This window comes from Erythrolamprus reginae, chromosome 8 (genome assembly GCF_031021105.1).
Source record: "Erythrolamprus reginae isolate rEryReg1 chromosome 8, rEryReg1.hap1, whole genome shotgun sequence".
Lineage (NCBI taxonomy): Eukaryota > Metazoa > Chordata > Lepidosauria > Squamata > Dipsadidae > Erythrolamprus > Erythrolamprus reginae.
In genome coordinates, this window is record NC_091957.1 from 18756903 (window position 1) to 18773660 (window position 16758).

Consider the following 16758-nt stretch of genomic DNA (forward strand, 5'->3'; position numbering starts at 1 on the left):
TCTTCTAGCCTGACCCCCTTCCTCAAGCAGGAGACCCTATACCATTTCATTCATTCATTCCACTGTGTAAGGCCTTGGTGAGGCCACACTTGGAATACTGCATTCAGTTTTGGTCGCCACGATGCAAAAAGGATGTAGAGACTCTAGAAAACGTGCAGAGAAGAGCGACAAAGATGACTGGAGGCTAAAACATACGAAGTGCGGTTGCAGGAACTGGGCATGGGTAGTTTGATGAAAAGAAGGACCAGGGGAGACAGGATAGCAGTCGACTTGTTCTCCAAAGCACCTGAGGGTAGAACAAGAAGCAATGGGTGGAAACTAAACAAGGAGAGAAGCAACTTAGAACTAAGGAGAAAAATCCCTGACTGTTAGAACGGTTGATCAGTGGAACAGCTCACCTCCAGAGGTTGTGAATGCTCCAACACTGGAAGTTTTAAAGCAGATGTTGGAGAACTATCTGTCTGATATAGTGTAGGGATTTCTGCCTAAGCAGGGGGTTGGACTAGAAGACCTCCAAGGTCCCTTCCAACTCTGTTGTTATTATTATTATTGATTGATTTCTGTTCTGTCGGGCTCTCTGGTAGAATCCTCCCAAAAATTCACAGGTACAAATTTCAGACACACACACACATTTGAAAATTCAAAACAATGTTCTTTATAGCCCTCTTTTGGTATAGCAAAGAGCACTCGTCTCCAAACAAACTGGTAATTTGTACAAGTCCCTTATCAGTTCTGTGATACTTAGCTTGCAGCTGTGAGGCAATTCACAGTCCTTCTTTCACAAAGTGAAACACACTTTGCTCTGGTTTAGTTTCAAAGCGGGGAAAAATCAGCACACAAAAGGTCAAAGTCAGTAAAGCAGTCACGAAACACAAGGATCAGATAATCCTCCACAATGGCCAAACCCACAGGCTGCTATTTATAGCAGCCTCACTAATGACCACAGCCCCACCCAACCACAGGTGGCCTCATTTTCTTTGATAATAATCTCTCAGTTGTTGTTGCCTATGCATCGCTCTCCGCATGCGTGGCTGTATCATTAACTCTTGTTCTGAATCCAAGGAGGAGCTAGATAATTGATCTCCTTCTGAGCTGTCTGCCACACTCTCCTCCTCCCTGTCACTCATGTCTTCTTGGTCAGAGGAGCCTTCATCAGCAGATTCCACCGGGGGCAAAACAGGCCTGCAGCATGTGGATGTCTCCCCCACAACCACAGTCCTTGGGGCAGGAGCTGGGCCAGAGCGAACCACAACAGATTTCTATTCCGCCCTTCTCAAAGCGAGGACCAGAGAATAGCATTCTGCTTTCCAAGGGTTCCCCTTTCACGTAGCATTCTTCCACGCCCACCACCCAAACTCAACCACTTGTGGTAAGTTTTGAAAAAAAGCAGCAGAAAGGGTGGAAAAAAATAAAATAGGGACCTTTGGGAAACCAGCCAAACATTCTTTTGCTAAGTGGAAAATGCTGATAATAGAGATTTCGGATTTTGGATTCACTGTGAAATTTTATCAAGGCAGCGAAATCAGAAAACGTATATGACTTTTGACCGCTGTTGAATAATTCAGCAATTTCTCAAAGCCCCTTAAAGATTTACCATTAATCTTTGCTGGTTTTCTGCTTGAATTTTGAACCCAAGGTCCCCTGTCTTTTTTATTGGGTTATTTTTTTTTTTTAATATCCACTGCCCACTCCCCAATTCAAAATGTAAATATTTCAGCTCCACAGAGTGGAACTGTGAGAAGGGTGCAAAAAATAAATAAATAAATACATTCAGGAATTACCGAGTCAGATCCAGATGTGTGAACCAGTTTAAGTCTCCGTGCCCACCCCACCCCACAAAAAAGGTGAATTCTTTTGAAAATGTGTAAACTCAGGGTGGGCAGGGGCCGAATTTAAAGGCACGTACAAGAAGTAAATTTCAAGAGGGAAGAGGGAATAATTGCCTAGGGTTTTCGGAGAGTGGAAGCCTGCTTTCTGTCTTTATGTACAGGACAAAACAACAACAACAACAATAACACACACACACACACCCTTTGGGGAGAAGGGGAAAAAAACCCTCCATTCAGGGTGATGTTAAATGGTGAGCTGGTGCATTGGGAATATTAATGAGAGATCTTTTATTGCAAGGAACAATGCCGGACGAGACATCATACATTCAGTTTTGCAGCTGTCAAGATCCTTCTAAGACTTCAAAAACATTGCAGGTTCGTAGCAAAATTGACTGTTATTCTTAAGTCTAGGAGCATAGATTTATATATTTATTTATTGGGGGAGAGGGGAAGCAAAAAAAACCCCGGAAAGGGTAGAATTTCAAGGAAACCAATCGACAAGGTGAGCCAGAGGTCCAGAAGAAAACTTGCATTTTGATTTGAAAACTATTTCGATTCTTGATGGGTGTTTTTCCCAAATCCACCGATGAGTAAGGAAGGGTGAGTACCCCTCCCGCCCCGGGGGGATGAGATAGGATGAACCCAACCCCCTAATCTTATTGCATTCTTTGACAAAGTGACAACATTAGGACCAGAGGAATGCTGTCGATATAATTTACTTGGACTTCAGTAAGGCATTTGACAAAGTAGACCATAACCTATTACTAGATAAAGTAGAAAAACGTGGAATTTATTTTATTTATTTATTTTGTCCAATACATAATACACATTGAAGAGAATAGATATGTAATAATATAAATAAAGAAAAGAATAGAAGAAAAGATATAAAAGTACAGTGGAACCCCGACATAAGAGCTGCTCTACTTAAGAGCAACTCGAGATAAGAGCTGGGAGGGGAGAGATATTTTTGTTCTACTTACAAGCCCAAATTCGAGATACAAGCGCCAAGGAGCTGTCTCCTGAAGCCAAACGCTAACTTCCGCGTTCGGCTTCAGGAGACAGCTGCGAAGCGGCGCGCGTGTTTTAAAAGGTTGCAGCCGGCCTGGGGGGCTCGGGGGGGGGGGTGCTTGCAGCTTTCTTTCTTGCTCTTTTTCTTTCTCTCTTTTACCTTCCCTTCCTCTATTTCTTCTTTTCTTTCTCCTTCCCACCTTCTTCCCTCCCTCCCTTCACTCATTCCTCTCTTACTCTCCCCTTTCATAAGTTTCCTTGCTTCCTTCCTCTGTTCCTGTCCCTTCCCCCTTTCTTTCTTTCTTTCTTTCTTTCTTTCTTTCTTGCTCTTTTTCTTTCTCTCTTTTACCTTCCCTTCCTCTATTTCTTCTTTTCTTTCTCCTTCCCACCTTCTTCCCTCCCTCCCTCCCTTCACTCATTCCTCTCTTACTCTCCCCTTTCATAAGTTTCCTTGCTTCCTTCCTCTGTTCCTGTCCCTTCCCCCTTTCTTTCTTTCTTTCTTTCTTTCTTTCTTGCTCTTTTTCTTTCTCTCTTTTACCTTCCCTTCCTCTATTTCTTCTTTTCTTTCTCCTTCCCACCTTCTTCCCTCTCTCCCTCCCTTCACTCATTCCTCTCTTACTCTCCCCTTTCATAAGTTTCCTTGCTTCCTTCCTCTGTTCCTGTCCCTTCCCCCTTTCTTTCTTTCTTTCTTTCTTTCTTTCTTGCTCTTTTTCTTTCTCTCTTTTACCTTCCCTTCCTCTATTTCTTCTTTTCTTTCTCCTTCCCACCTTCTTCCCTCCCTCCCTCCCTTCACTCATTCCTCTCTTACTCTCCCCTTTCATAAGTTTCCTTGCTTCCTTCCTCTGTTCCTGTCCCTTCCCCCTTTCTTTCTTTCTTTCTTTCTTTCTTGCTCTTTTTCTTTCTCTCTTTTACCTTCCCTTCCTCTATTTCTTCTTTTCTTTCTCCTTCCCACCTTCTTCCCTCTCTCCCTCCCTTCACTCATTCCTCTCTTACTCTCCCCTTTCATAAGTTTCCTTGCTTCCTTCCTCTGTTCCTGTCCCTTCCCTCTTTCCTTCCTTCCTTCCCACCCTCCGTCCATTCATTCACCCATTCCTCTCTTGATCGCTTAAAGCCGGTCCCTGGTGCAAAAAGGGTTGGGGACCTCTGTCCTACAGGATTGGGTGGCAGAGAAGTTGAACATATGTAAATTTAAAAGTTTAAGAAAGTTTACAAGTTAAGTGAAAGAGACTTCATTATTCATTTATATGTACATGTACATTTCTTCATTAAAAACATGTCTTTCTGCATAATTTAGACTAACTTTGTGAGTTTTTTGAGGGCTGGAACCAATTAAAATTATTTACATTAATTCCTATGGGGAAAAGTCGTTCGAGATAAGAGCTGCTCGACTTAAGAGCCCAGGTCCGGAACGAATTAAACTCGTATCTCGAGGTACCACTGTATAGGTGAACATATTCGAAAGGAAGAAAAGATAAATGAGATAAGGAGAGACAATTGGACAGGGGAAGGAAGGCACACTGGTGCACTTACTGACCTCTAAGGAACCTGGAATGGACAGCAACACCACCTGATGGATTCATAACTGGCTAACCAACTGCACTCAATGTGTACTGCTCAATGGAACTGCATCTACATGGAGGGAAGTATGCACTGGAGTAACCCAAGGTTCTGTTTTAGGCCCAGGACTCTTGAACATCTTCATCAATAACTTGGATGCAGAGATAGATGGGGAACTCATCAAATTTGCAGATGACACCAACCTGGGAGGAATAGCCAACACTCCAGAAGATAGGCTCAAGACACAGATGGATCTTGACAAACTTGAACATTGGGTGTTGTCTAACAGAATGAAATTCGGAGGTGAAAAAAGTAAGGTTCTACATTTAAATAAGAAAAACAAAATGCACAGATACAGTATATGTGGCACCTAACAGTAGTAACCGTGAGAGGGACCTTGGAGTCCTAGTGGACAACCATTTAAATAGGTGCCAGCCGTGTGCAGCAGCTGTCAATGGTGGTCCCTGTCAGGAATCCTATCAGGTGATCTTAGGTTAATAAGTCCTTCCAACCTATTGTAATAACAACAACAACAACAGAGTGGGAAGGGACATTGGAGGTCTTCTAGTCCAACCCCCTGCTTACGCAGGAAACCCTACACAACTTCACACAAATGGTTATCCAACTCTTTGTCATTCTCTTTCCACCTGTCCTTCCCTCGTTGTAACAATTCAATTTGACGTAGATTAATCTATTGGTACTTACCAGCCCTCATTGGTAGAATTATTGGGGGGTTACGGGAGGCAGCAGGAAACATACGTTGATGGAAATGCGTTCTTCATGGGCCTGGATAGAAGGGAGAAGATAAGTGGTTTTGGTTCTCCTCGACTATCGGCTTTCTCCAAAGCAGGGTTTTCTTCCAGGCCGTGATCTCGTCTCTTGTGGTGCTCCTAGATAACCCTTGGAAAAACCTTTAAAGACTCTTGACCTGAACTCAAATTGAATGGAAGATTACCAGAGAATATACCCCCACCTCAAAACAACTCAGGTCTATGTGCCCCATATAAGACAACTAGACACAAGAACAGTTTTTTTCCCGAACGCCATCATTCTGCTAAACCAATAATTCATAGAAACATAGAAGACTGACGGCAGAAAAAGACCTCATGGTCCATCTAGTCTGCCCTTATACTATTTCCTGTGTTTTATCTTAGGATGGATATATGTTTATCCCAGGCATGTTTAAATTCAGTTACTGTGGATTTACCAACCACGTCTGCTGGAAGTTTGTTCCAAGGATCTACTACTCTTTCAGTGAAATAATATTTCCTCACGTTGCTTTTGATCTTTCCCCCAACTAACTTCAGATTGTGTCCCCCTTGTTCTTGTGTTCACTTTCCTATTAAAAACACTTCCCTCCTGAACCTTATTTAACCCTTTAAGATATTTAAATGTTTCGATCATGTCCCCCCTTTTCCTTCTGTCCTCCAGACTATACAGATTGAGTTCATTAAGTCTTTCCTGATACGTTTTATGCTTAAGACCTTCCACCATTCTTGTAGCCCGTCTTTGGACCCGTTCAATTTTGTCAATATCTTTTTGTAGGTGAGGTCTCCAGAACTGAACACAGTATTCCAAATGTGGTCTCACCAGCGCTCTATATAAGGGGATCACAATCTCCCTCTTCCTGCTTGTTATACCTCTAGCTATGCAGCCAAGCATCCCCCAACACTGTCAAACTATTTACTAAGTCTGCACTACTATTACTACTAGTTTTTTTCTCATCATTCCTATCACCCATCTCTTCCCACTTAGGACTGTAGGATTGTAACGTGTTGCTTGTATCCTTAAGATTTTTATTAAAATTATTTCTTGATTATTTGACCCCTATCACAATCATTATGTGTTGTAGCTCATGATCCTTGACAAATGTATATTTTCTTTTATGTACACTGAGAGCGTCTGCACCGAAGACAAATTTCTTGTGCGCCCAATCACTCTTGGCCAATAAAGAATTCTATTCTATTCTATTCTTATTCTAATTCTTATTCTATTCTATACATCACTTAGACATGAAGTTCTACAGAAGCCATCAATCTATGCAGGTCAACATCATCAAATGTGATCACCATCTGTTCTCTTAAACTAAGATGCTTTACTGAAAAATAAACTAAAATACTGAAAGCAAACCTGAGTTACATAGAGTGTGAGTATTCATAGAGTAATTCCTAGCACCTTATAATAAGATGCCAGGGTTTCCCAACTGAGAAGAAAGACAAATAATATGAATATTATCACCATAATTTAATTTATTTTGACTCAAACTTCTGATATTTGCTTGGAGCTGCGGACAAAGCACCCAAAGGCAAAGTAGGTTAAATAATCTTTATTTCTGGACTTGTGTCAAGTGGTTTTTACAAATAGATTTTAAATTATTTGCAGTTTAGAAAGAGGAAACCAACAACCAACGATGACAACAAAATCCATCCCTCGGACTATTTCATACTCTCCCACCACACGTTAACAAGAGCTAAAAAATAAAATTCCATTTATATGATCTCTTAATATAATCTCTCTTTTTTTTATCTTATTGGGGAAAAAATGGGATTAATTATAATACATTAATTAGGCAAGGGGGGAGTCAAGCAAACAGGTTTAAGAAGGAGTTTAATCTCGGGTTGAACTCCGAGCAGAGTTTTAATAGGTTTCTAATTTTCTTTTTAAAACATTGATTTATTAAAATATATATATATATATTGCATGGAAGTGCAAAATAGACAAGCAATAAACATCCAGAAAGGTATTTCCGGGGGAGGAATACCATCTTTGGTGATTATGAACTAAGAACGAAGGATCTCACTTGTTATACTTGCTGCCTCGACCTCCATCCACCCCTTAAGTCAAACTTAGAACGGGATTTTCAAAAGAGACGTCGGATTCGCGAACATCATAGCAACAAACACTTTTTATCTTAGGGGGGAAAACAGGAGTACAAAAATGCATTGGTTTAGAGAAATGCACACAGGAATGCATGCAAATTTTTGTGCAAATTTGTTTTTTCTTTTTTTTTTAAAAAAAAATTAAGAATAATTCTGAAAATGAAGGGGGCAGAAACCTTGGTTGAGAAGAAGGAGGTTCTAAAATAAGAGAAATTTTTCCCTTATTCCTAGCTGCTTTCCACTGTTTCTGGTTGTTTTGTGGTCTTGGCTTCTCTTAAAAAAAGAAAAAGAAGGACATTGTAGAATTTACATCTGTTTAATGAGGAAAATGACCGGTGCCAGGGCCTTTGAAAATCCCCGATGGGGAAAGAGAAAAGGGGCTTCGGGGCATCCAGATCAAGGGCTTTTCTGTTTTAAAGCACTAGGGCTCAAAGCCAGCTGGAGAAGGAATGTTAGGAAAGGAAAGTTGGAGAGTCTTTCTTTCTTTCTTTCTTTCTTTCTCTTCTTTCCTTCCTCCTAACACCTAGAGAAATCAAATTGGTGACAGTCTTTCTTTCTCTTTTTCCTTCCTTCCTTACACCTAGAAAAACCAACTTGGTGACAGTTCTTCCTTCCTTCCTTTCTCTCTCTCTTTCTTTCTTTCTGTCTTTCTTTCTCTTCTTTCCTTCCTCCCAACACCTAGAGAAATCAAATTGGTGACAGTCTTTCTTTCTCTTTTTCATTCCTTCCTTCCTTACACCTAAAAAAACCAACTTGGTGACAGTTCTTTCTTTTTTCCTTTCTTTCTTCCTTTCTTTCTTCTTTCCTTCCTCTCTCTCTCTTTCTTTCTTTCTGTCTTTCGTTCTCTTCTTTCCTTCCTCCTAACACTTAGATAAATCAAATTGGTGACAGTCTTTCTTTCTCTTTTTCATTCCTTCCTTCCTTCCACCTAAAAAAAACAAGTTGGTGACAGTTCATTAATTCTTTCTTCCTTCCTTCCTTCCTCTCTCTTTCTTTCTTTTTCCTTCCTTCTTCCTAACACCTAGAGAAACCAAGTTGACGACAATCTTTCTTTTCTTTCTTTCCTTCTTTCCTTCCTAGATAAATAGATAGGAAGGAAGGAAGGAAGGAAGGAAGGAAGGAAGGAATGGGAGGATTGTGCAGCTCCTTGGACGTGCTTCTCAGGATCATCCTGGGAAAATTGGGAGTTGCCCATGCTACAGACTGCATTATCGTTATTATTATTACTGTTTCTCACAAACATAAAAGTAGTCTATTGGAGGAGGAAGAGGAGGAGGAGGAATGTGGGGTCCTTGGTGATCTCTGAGCCTGGTGGTTTTCTTGCAGACATTTCATTACCCAACTAGGTAACTTTATCAGTGCTAGGAGGGAATGTAGTTTGTGGAGAAAAGGAGGAGGGAGGGGAGGAAGAGGAGGAAAGGGAGGAAGAGGAGGAGAAAGAGGAGGAAAGGGAGGAAGAGGAGGAGGGGGAGAGAGGGAGAGGAGAAAGAGGAGGGAGAGGAGGAAGGGAAGGGAGAGGAGGAAGAGAAGGAGGAAGAGAAAGAGGAGGGAGGAGAGGAGTAGGAAGAGGAGGAGGAAGGGGAGGAAGAGGAGGAAGGAGGAAGAGAAGGAGGAAGAGAAAGAGGAGGGGAAGAGGAGGAAGAGGAAGAGGAGGAATGTGGGGTCCTTGGTGATCTCTGAGCCTGGTGGTTTTCTTGCAGATGTTTCATCACCCAACTAGGTAACTTCATCAGTGCCAGGAGGGAATGTAGTTTGTGGGGAGGAGGAGGAGGGTACCTCCCTCATTGAACGAGGGTTTCCTGCACGAGGCAGATATATACATATATGTATATATAAAGACAACTAGGGAAGAGGGACGGTTGGTTTTGCTCCGACAGCAATGTAAACATGGATATTTGGGTTCAGCCCTTCCCACCGTCAGAGTCTGAAGGTGAAGACGACGTCGGCCTCGGGGTTCAAGCCCGTCGGGATCTCGAGCTGGGATGTAAACAAGCCGGGGGAAGCTGGGTCCGTGTAAGGCCCCCCCGGAAAACAGCAGGCGCCTTCGGGGATGCCCCGCTCTTCGATGGGACTCCCTTTGCTCAAGGCCAAACTTTTGAGCTTCTGCCTTTCTTGAGCTTGCCGGGCGCGGTTAGCGATGTACCTCACCCGGCTTTGACTCCGAGAGGAAGACCTTCGGACCAGGACCGTCTCTTCCTCTTCCTCTTCTTCCTCTTCCTCAGCCTTGGGAGGTTCCAGACAGGTGGGGGAAGTGATGTCATCCACCTGTTGGAAAAAGGTCAGTTTCTTCAGGCGCTCGGTCAGCTCGTCCGGAGACCTCCCTGAAGTTCTGAAGGCCCCACCGCGATGGTGGTGCTGGGCCCTGACCGAACGGGTGGCAAGACTTCGGCTGATGCTCCGGTACTTGCTCTCCGAAGTCGACGCAATGTCATCCGAGGTCAGGTCTCCGAGGCTCTTGGACTTGGCGGGGTTCCCATCGAGGTCCTTCCGCTCTTCCGACTTGGGGCGCAGCTGCTTGAGGCTCTCCACATACAACCGGTTCCAGGTGTGTCTCCTGGAGACTGAGGAGAATCCGAGCGGCCTGGGGCGCAAGTCGTCGTCATCGTCCGCCGGTTGATCCAACCTCAAATTAGGGTTGGATTTGCTCTTGGTCACCGTGGGGGCTTCACGCTCGGAGGCGGAGCTAGCAGACCAGGGCCGGACCGCTCTTCTCTGGGGGGCGACATCCAAGGTCTTGTGAGCACCGAGGTTGGGAAGGCTTTTCCGCGCAAGGTTGGGCAAGGAGAGGTCGATGACGGTATCGTTGGAAGACATGCTGGAAGAGGAGGACATGCTGTCCCGGTGGGTGCTGAAATCGAGCTTGCTCCAGATCCGGTCATGGACCGTAGCGTCCCAATAAACTTCCGGTGCGGGAGAAGAGTGATCGAGATGCTTCAGGGAGACTCCGTGGTCACGCCGTTGGGATCCTTCCTCTTTGGATCTCCTCGCAACTGCCGTAATTGCCACGGGGACGGCTCCTTTGGGAGTTGTGGGAAGGGGAGTTGGCGTGACGCCGCTGTCCTTTTCGCTTTGGTTTGGTGATCCTAATCTGTCCTTTCCATCGCCGTTCATCTGTTGAACCAACCTGTCTGTCTTCTCCGGGCTATTTTCAGCCGGAGGCAGCCAGCAATTGTCCGACGTGCGGTTGTGCTGCACTTGAGAATGGAGAAGACCTCCATGGCAAGGAGTTCTTCTCTGCTCTTCTTCAGTGCTTCCCATTCCTTCTTCCTCTCCCGAGACGCTGGGAGCGAGAAGCATCTTCTCCGAATCGGGCTGGTGCTGCCAACGAGAAGTTCTCTCAAGATGCCCAAGGTGGTCTTTCCCACCTGGATCCGCTTCCCAGGAAGGATGAGGCACAGAGTCTTCTTTGGGGTCGCCGACGGGGAGGACAGGCAGAAGGAAGTAACTGGAAGGCTGGTTCTCATTGGCGGAGAAAGGCTCTTCGTGGATGGTCTGCAGGCTGCATAAGGAAGGGGCTGACCGGTGCATGGAGAATGGGTGGGCATCTGGAGAAGGAAGGAAAAAGAATCCATGAATGAGTGAAGACGTTCTTAAAATAAGATGGGCTTCCACATACCCCGTTGCCCCGTTTTGAGTTACGAGCTGGAAAGTCCTAAGAGTTGGGTTTGACAACTATCCCTTAAGGTAGGCCACCTTAAGGGATAGTTGTCAAACCCAACTGCTTAGGACTCTGTCCAATCAGTTGGGCTGGCAATAATGCACGTCTGTAGGTTTAACTGTGTTAATGCATGTAGCTTTAACTGCATGCTATTTCTAATTGGTTGATTATGTTGCAGGCTGCCATAAGAGGGAGCTAGAGATCACAGCTCTCCCTCTCTCTGACATGCTTTCTTTGACATTCTGTTCTTTGTTGTATCGAAACTGTGTTTATACCTTGATATCTTTGTGTAGTGGGAATGACAAAGACAACTGGTAAAAAGACTTTGTAATTGGGGGGCATTTGCCCAGGTTCGCCTGGTGCACCAGTTGCGGCCCTATCTGGACCGGGAGTCACTGCTCACAGTCACTCATGCCCTCATCACCTCAAGGTTCGACTACTGTAATGCTCTCTACATGGGGCTACCTTTGAAAAGTGTTCGGAAACTTCAGATTGTGCAGAATGCAGCTGCGAGAGCAGTCATGGGCCTACCTAGGTATGCCCATGTTTCACCAACACTCCGCAGTCTGCATTGGTTGCCGATCAATTTCCGGTCACAATTCAAAGTGTTGGTTATGACCTTTAAAGCCCTTCATGGCATTGGACCAGAATATCTCCGAGACCGCCTCCTGCCGCACGAATCCCAGCACCCATTAGGTCCCACAGAGTGGGCCTTCTCCGGGTCCCGTCAACTAAACAATGTCGGTTGGCGGGCCCCAGGGGAAGAGCCTTCTCTGTGGCGGCACCGGCTCTCTGGAACCAACTCCCCCCAAAGATTAGAATTGCCCCTACTCTTCCTGCCTTCCGTAAACTCCTTAAAACCCACCTCTGCTGTCAGGCATGGGGGAATTGAAACATCTTCCCCTGGGCATGTTCAATTTATACATGGTATGCTTGTGTGTGTGTCTGTTAGTATATGGGGTTCTTTTGAATCTTTAAATATTTTAAAGTTATTTGGATTATTTATGATTTGTTCTATCTTGTTGTGAGCAGCCCCGAGTCTTTGGAGAGGGGCGGCATACAAATCTAAATAATAAATAAATAAATAAATAAATATTCTTTGGACTGTTTTTCTGAATATTACGTGTATGACCTGGTCTGTTTATTGTATTGTGCTATTTCTTAAAGTAAACTTTATCTCAAGTGAGTGTATGAATAATTATTCATAACTGCTCTCATGAACGTTTCCATGTGCATGTCCTTGTTATTCAAGGGTTACTTTGCACATAATTTAACACCAACCATCTCAATAGGTAGAAGTAGGAGCAGCGGCACCCAGCTCTTATCTTAGGAAACGCAAACCGCCAACCACATCCCACCATTCTCTGTTCTGGCATCGACCCAATTCTTGTTTTCTTTTCATTTTGTTCTAGCGAAGAGAGCAAACACCATAGAGGGAAAAAAATCTATCTGTCCAGTTATTAAGAATGGAAAGCACAGAATCAAATCACCAGGTCCTGTAATTACATAACCACGTGGCTATTATGTCAAGGAGTATCATATTTTTCGGAGTATAGGATGCACCAGAGTATAAGACACACCTTACTTTTGGGGGAGGAAAATAGAAGAAAAAAAAATCTAAATACAGTGGTACCTCTACTTAAGAACTTAATTCGTTCCCTGACCAGGTTCTTAAGTAGAAAAGTTTGCAAGAAGGAGCAATTTTTCCCATAGGAATCAATGTAAAAGCAAATGATGCGTGCAAACCCATTAGGAAAGAAATAAAAGCTTGGAATTTGGGTGGGACGAGGGCGAGGACGAAGAGGAGGACAGTCGCTGCCAAAGGAAGAAGATAAGGTGAAGGGAATCCCAAAAATCCAAAACTTTAAGGCTTTAAAAAAAATAAAGGGACTCTGAGGCGGAGAGGAGGAGCAGGCGCCTCCCATACACTGCGCCAGAGAGAGAAACCCAGGGGGAATGGAAGGAAACTGGCTGGGCCTTCGTGCTGCTCTCAAATTTCCTGGGAAATTTTTCCGGGCTCAGGTTCTTAAGTAGACAATGGTTCTTGACAAGAGGCAAAAAAATCTTGAACACCCGGTTCTTATCTAGAAAAGTTCTTAAGTAGAGGCGTTCTTAGGTAGAGGTTCCACTGTACTAGATATTCATCTGTCTAGCATCCTTAGTCTGTTCAGCTACAGCATATTGTTTTATCCCCCAGTTGGGGCTGGAAATGGAAGGGTTTTGCAACCCCCAACACTAGGATTCAGAAGCAACCGTTCGGCAGCTGTGCTCTCGAGGAGATGCGACCATTCACAGTGGCTAAATCAGATGCCCCAGGGAATCGCAGCGATCTGGTGCCTTCAATATCAATTACACTTGGACTTATATAGCGCTTTTCAAGGGGCTTAGCAGCCCTCTCTAAGCAGTTTACAGAATCAGCATATATTGCCCTGGGTCCTTGTTTTACTGGCCTCGGAAGGAGGGAAGGCTGAGTCAATCTGCCTTCAACCACATTATAACCATAGCATCACCGGGGTGGGGTGGGGGAGGAAAGGGATAGAAAGATGAGATAGATAGATAGATAGATAGATAGATAGTTAGAGAGATAGATAGAGAGATAGAGAGATAGAGAGATAGTTAGATAGATAGATAGATAGATAGATAGAGAGAGAGAGAGATAGAGAGATAGTTAGAGAGATAGATAGATAGATAGATAGATAGATAGAGAGATGATAGATAGTTAGAGAGATAGATAGATAGATAGATAGAGAGATAGAGAGATAGAGAGATAGATAGATAGAGAGATAGATAGAGAGATAGTTAGATAGATAGATAGATAGAGATAGAGAGATAGAGAGATAGTTAGAGAGATAGATAGATAGATAGAGAGATAGAGAGATAGAGAGATGATAGATAGTAGAAGATAGATAGATAGATAGATAGATAGATAGGATAGGATAGGATAGATGGATGGGTGAATAGATAGATACCTGACAGAGAAATAGATAAATTAGATAGATGGATGGATAGATAGATGGATGGATGGAAGGATAGATAGATACACGATAGAGAAATAGATAGATAGATATAGATAGATGATATAGATAGATAGATACATGATATAGAAATAGATAGATGACAGATAGCTAGATGATAGAGATATAGGTAGATGATAGATAGACATAGACAGATGATAGATAGATAGAGACAGACAGACCAAGAGGGGGATGGGTGGATAGATAGATATGGATGGAAAGAAAAATAAATAAATAAAGAAGGAAGGGAATATATATATAGAGAGATGGATGGATGAATAGATAAGATAGATATGGATGGAAAGAAAAACAGATAAATAAAGAAGGAAGGGAATATATATAGAGAGAGATGGATGGATGAATAGATAAGATAGATATGGATGGAGAAAGAAAGAAAGAAAGAAAGAAGGAAGGAAGGAGGAGGAAGGAAGGAGGAGGAGGGAGGGAGGAAGGAAGGAGGAGGAAGGAGGGAGGGAGGGAGGGAGGAAGGAGGAGGAGGGAGGGAGGGAGGGAGGGAGGGAGGGAGGAAGGAAAATTATAGATGGATGAATGGATGGAGAGATGGTAGCAATAGAACTTAGATTTATATACCGCTTCACAGTGCTTTACAGCCCCCTCTAAGCGGTTTACAGAGTCAGCATATGTTGTCATATGGATCCTCATAGGGGTCCTCTGTCAATCTGGGTCCTCTTTTTACCGACCTCGGAAGGAGGGAAGGCTGTGGAGAAAGGGAGGAAGCAGGCAAAGGAAAGAACCCCGAAAGAAGTCTTCAGTTACCTGGGATTGGATCATCCTTTCAGTTCTTAACTACGCGGTGAAAGAGGGCATGAGGATCAGGAGAAAAACAGAAGAAAAAAAAGAGGGAAAATAAAAAAACCAAGTTAGTTCAGGGACAGAGAATGAATTAGGAAAAGGAAGCCGAGGAAATGTGATTACGGCAGCTAAACGTGCAGATCCTGAGAATTCCGCTTTGGACCAACCAGAAGAAGCTTAAAGGAAAAGGATAGAGAATTACAGAACTGGAAGTGATAGGCTGCCAAATTTTTACTGCCATGCTGTGGGTGTGGCTTATTTTGTGGGTGTGGCTTGATGGTCATGTGACTGGATAGGAGTGGCTGGCCAGCCTTGTGACCCAAAAATTAATAATCTATATTAAATGTTTGTTTTTTCAAAACCTCAAACATCCGAAAGTCCTTCACCGATTGCTTTGAAATCACCTCATCACCTCGAGGCTCAACTACTGTAACGCTCTCTACATGGGGCTACCTTTGAAAAATGTTTGGAAACTTCAGATCGTGCAGAATGCAGCTGCAAGAGCAATCATGGGCTTTCCCAAATATGCCCATGTTACACCAACACTCCGCAGTCTGCATTGGTTGCCGGTCAGTTTCCGGTCACAATTCAAAGTGTTGTTTATGACCTATAAAGCCCTTCATGGCACCGGACCAGATTATCTCAGGGACGGCCTTCTGCTGCACAAATCCCAGCAACCAGTTAGGTCCCACAGAGTGGGCCTTCTCGGGTCCCGTCAACTAAACAATGTCAGTTGGCGGGCCCCAGGGGAAGAGCCTTCTCTGTGGCGGCCCCGACTCTCTGGAACCAGCTCCCCCCAGAGATTAGAACTGCCCCTACCCTCCTTGCCTTTCGCAAACTCCTTAAAACCCACCTTTGTCGTCAGGCATGGGGGAACTGAGATATCTCCCCCGGGCCTATATAATTTATGTATGGCATGTTTGTAGGTATGTCTGCTTAAAAATGGTTTTTTTTTAACTATTTTAAATTGTAAATTGTAAATTATTAGATTTGTCAGGAATTGTTTTTACTGTGTTGTGAGCCGCTCCGAGTCTACGGAGAGGGGCGGCATACAAATCTAATAAATAAATAAATAAATAAAGGCTGGTGAAAAAGATAGGAGGCGTGTTTGGATTGGCTGGTGAAGAAAATAGGAGTCGCATTTGGATTGGCTGGTGATAACTTGAACCGGAAAAGGCAGGGAGGAGCCTCCGTGGGGCCTCTCTAGGAATCTCCTGGGAGAAAACAGGGACAAAAAGGTGGAGAGAAGCCTCCGTAGGGCCTCTCTAGGAATCTCTTATATGGTCCGTTTATATGGAGTTAGCTAAGTGTGGTACGGTGAACGAGAGATATATGATGTAGGATTGAACTGGTATGATAGTTTTTAAATATTGGATTTTTAGACTGCAATTTTAAATTTAATTAGATTTGCCATTGTACTGTATTGTTCTATTATATGCCGTTAGCCGCACAAATCCTCAGCGAAGGGCGGCATACAAATCAAATCAATCAATCAATAAGATAGGAGGTGCGTTTTGATTGGCTGGTGAAAAAGATAGGAGGCGCGTTTGGATTGGCTGGTTATAATTTGAACCAATGAGAACGGTTCAGAAACAATTTAGAAATGTATAAGTTAAAATACTTAAATAAAGAGAGTGCAAGATCATCTCTCTTGTTTTTAAAGTTGTGTGTATATTCTTGTATGTAACTCGTATCTGTACATAAAATTATTCGTTTTCAAATAAATAAATAAATAAATAAATAAATAAATAGAGAACAGTTCAATAATAATAATAATAATAATAATAATAATATTAATAATAATAATAATGAAGAAATTTAGCCACTGAAGTGATTTGTTTAACAATGCTGGCAAGGAAATGTTAGGGTTAAAAAAGGGGCAAAAGGCGCTTAACCAATGTTTCTACTTCAACAGAAACACTGGGGTCAATTGTAGCCATGAGTTGAGGACTACAGTGGTACCTCTACCTAAGAACGCCTCTACTTATGAACTTTTCTAG

General features: G+C 43.3%; 1 protein-coding gene across 1 annotated transcript in view; it reads right to left on the reverse strand.

The window, feature by feature from the left end:
* Nucleotides 1-6705: 6705 nt before the first annotated feature.
* PLCH2 (phospholipase C eta 2) overlaps nucleotides 6706-16758 on the reverse strand; it is a 264606-nt gene continuing 254553 nt past the window's right edge. Inside the window, 1 exon segment of the mRNA XM_070759112.1 lies at nucleotides 6706-10818. Within this exon segment, the coding sequence (XP_070615213.1) occupies nucleotides 9191-10818 (1628 nt within the window). The 3' untranslated portion in view covers nucleotides 6706-9190.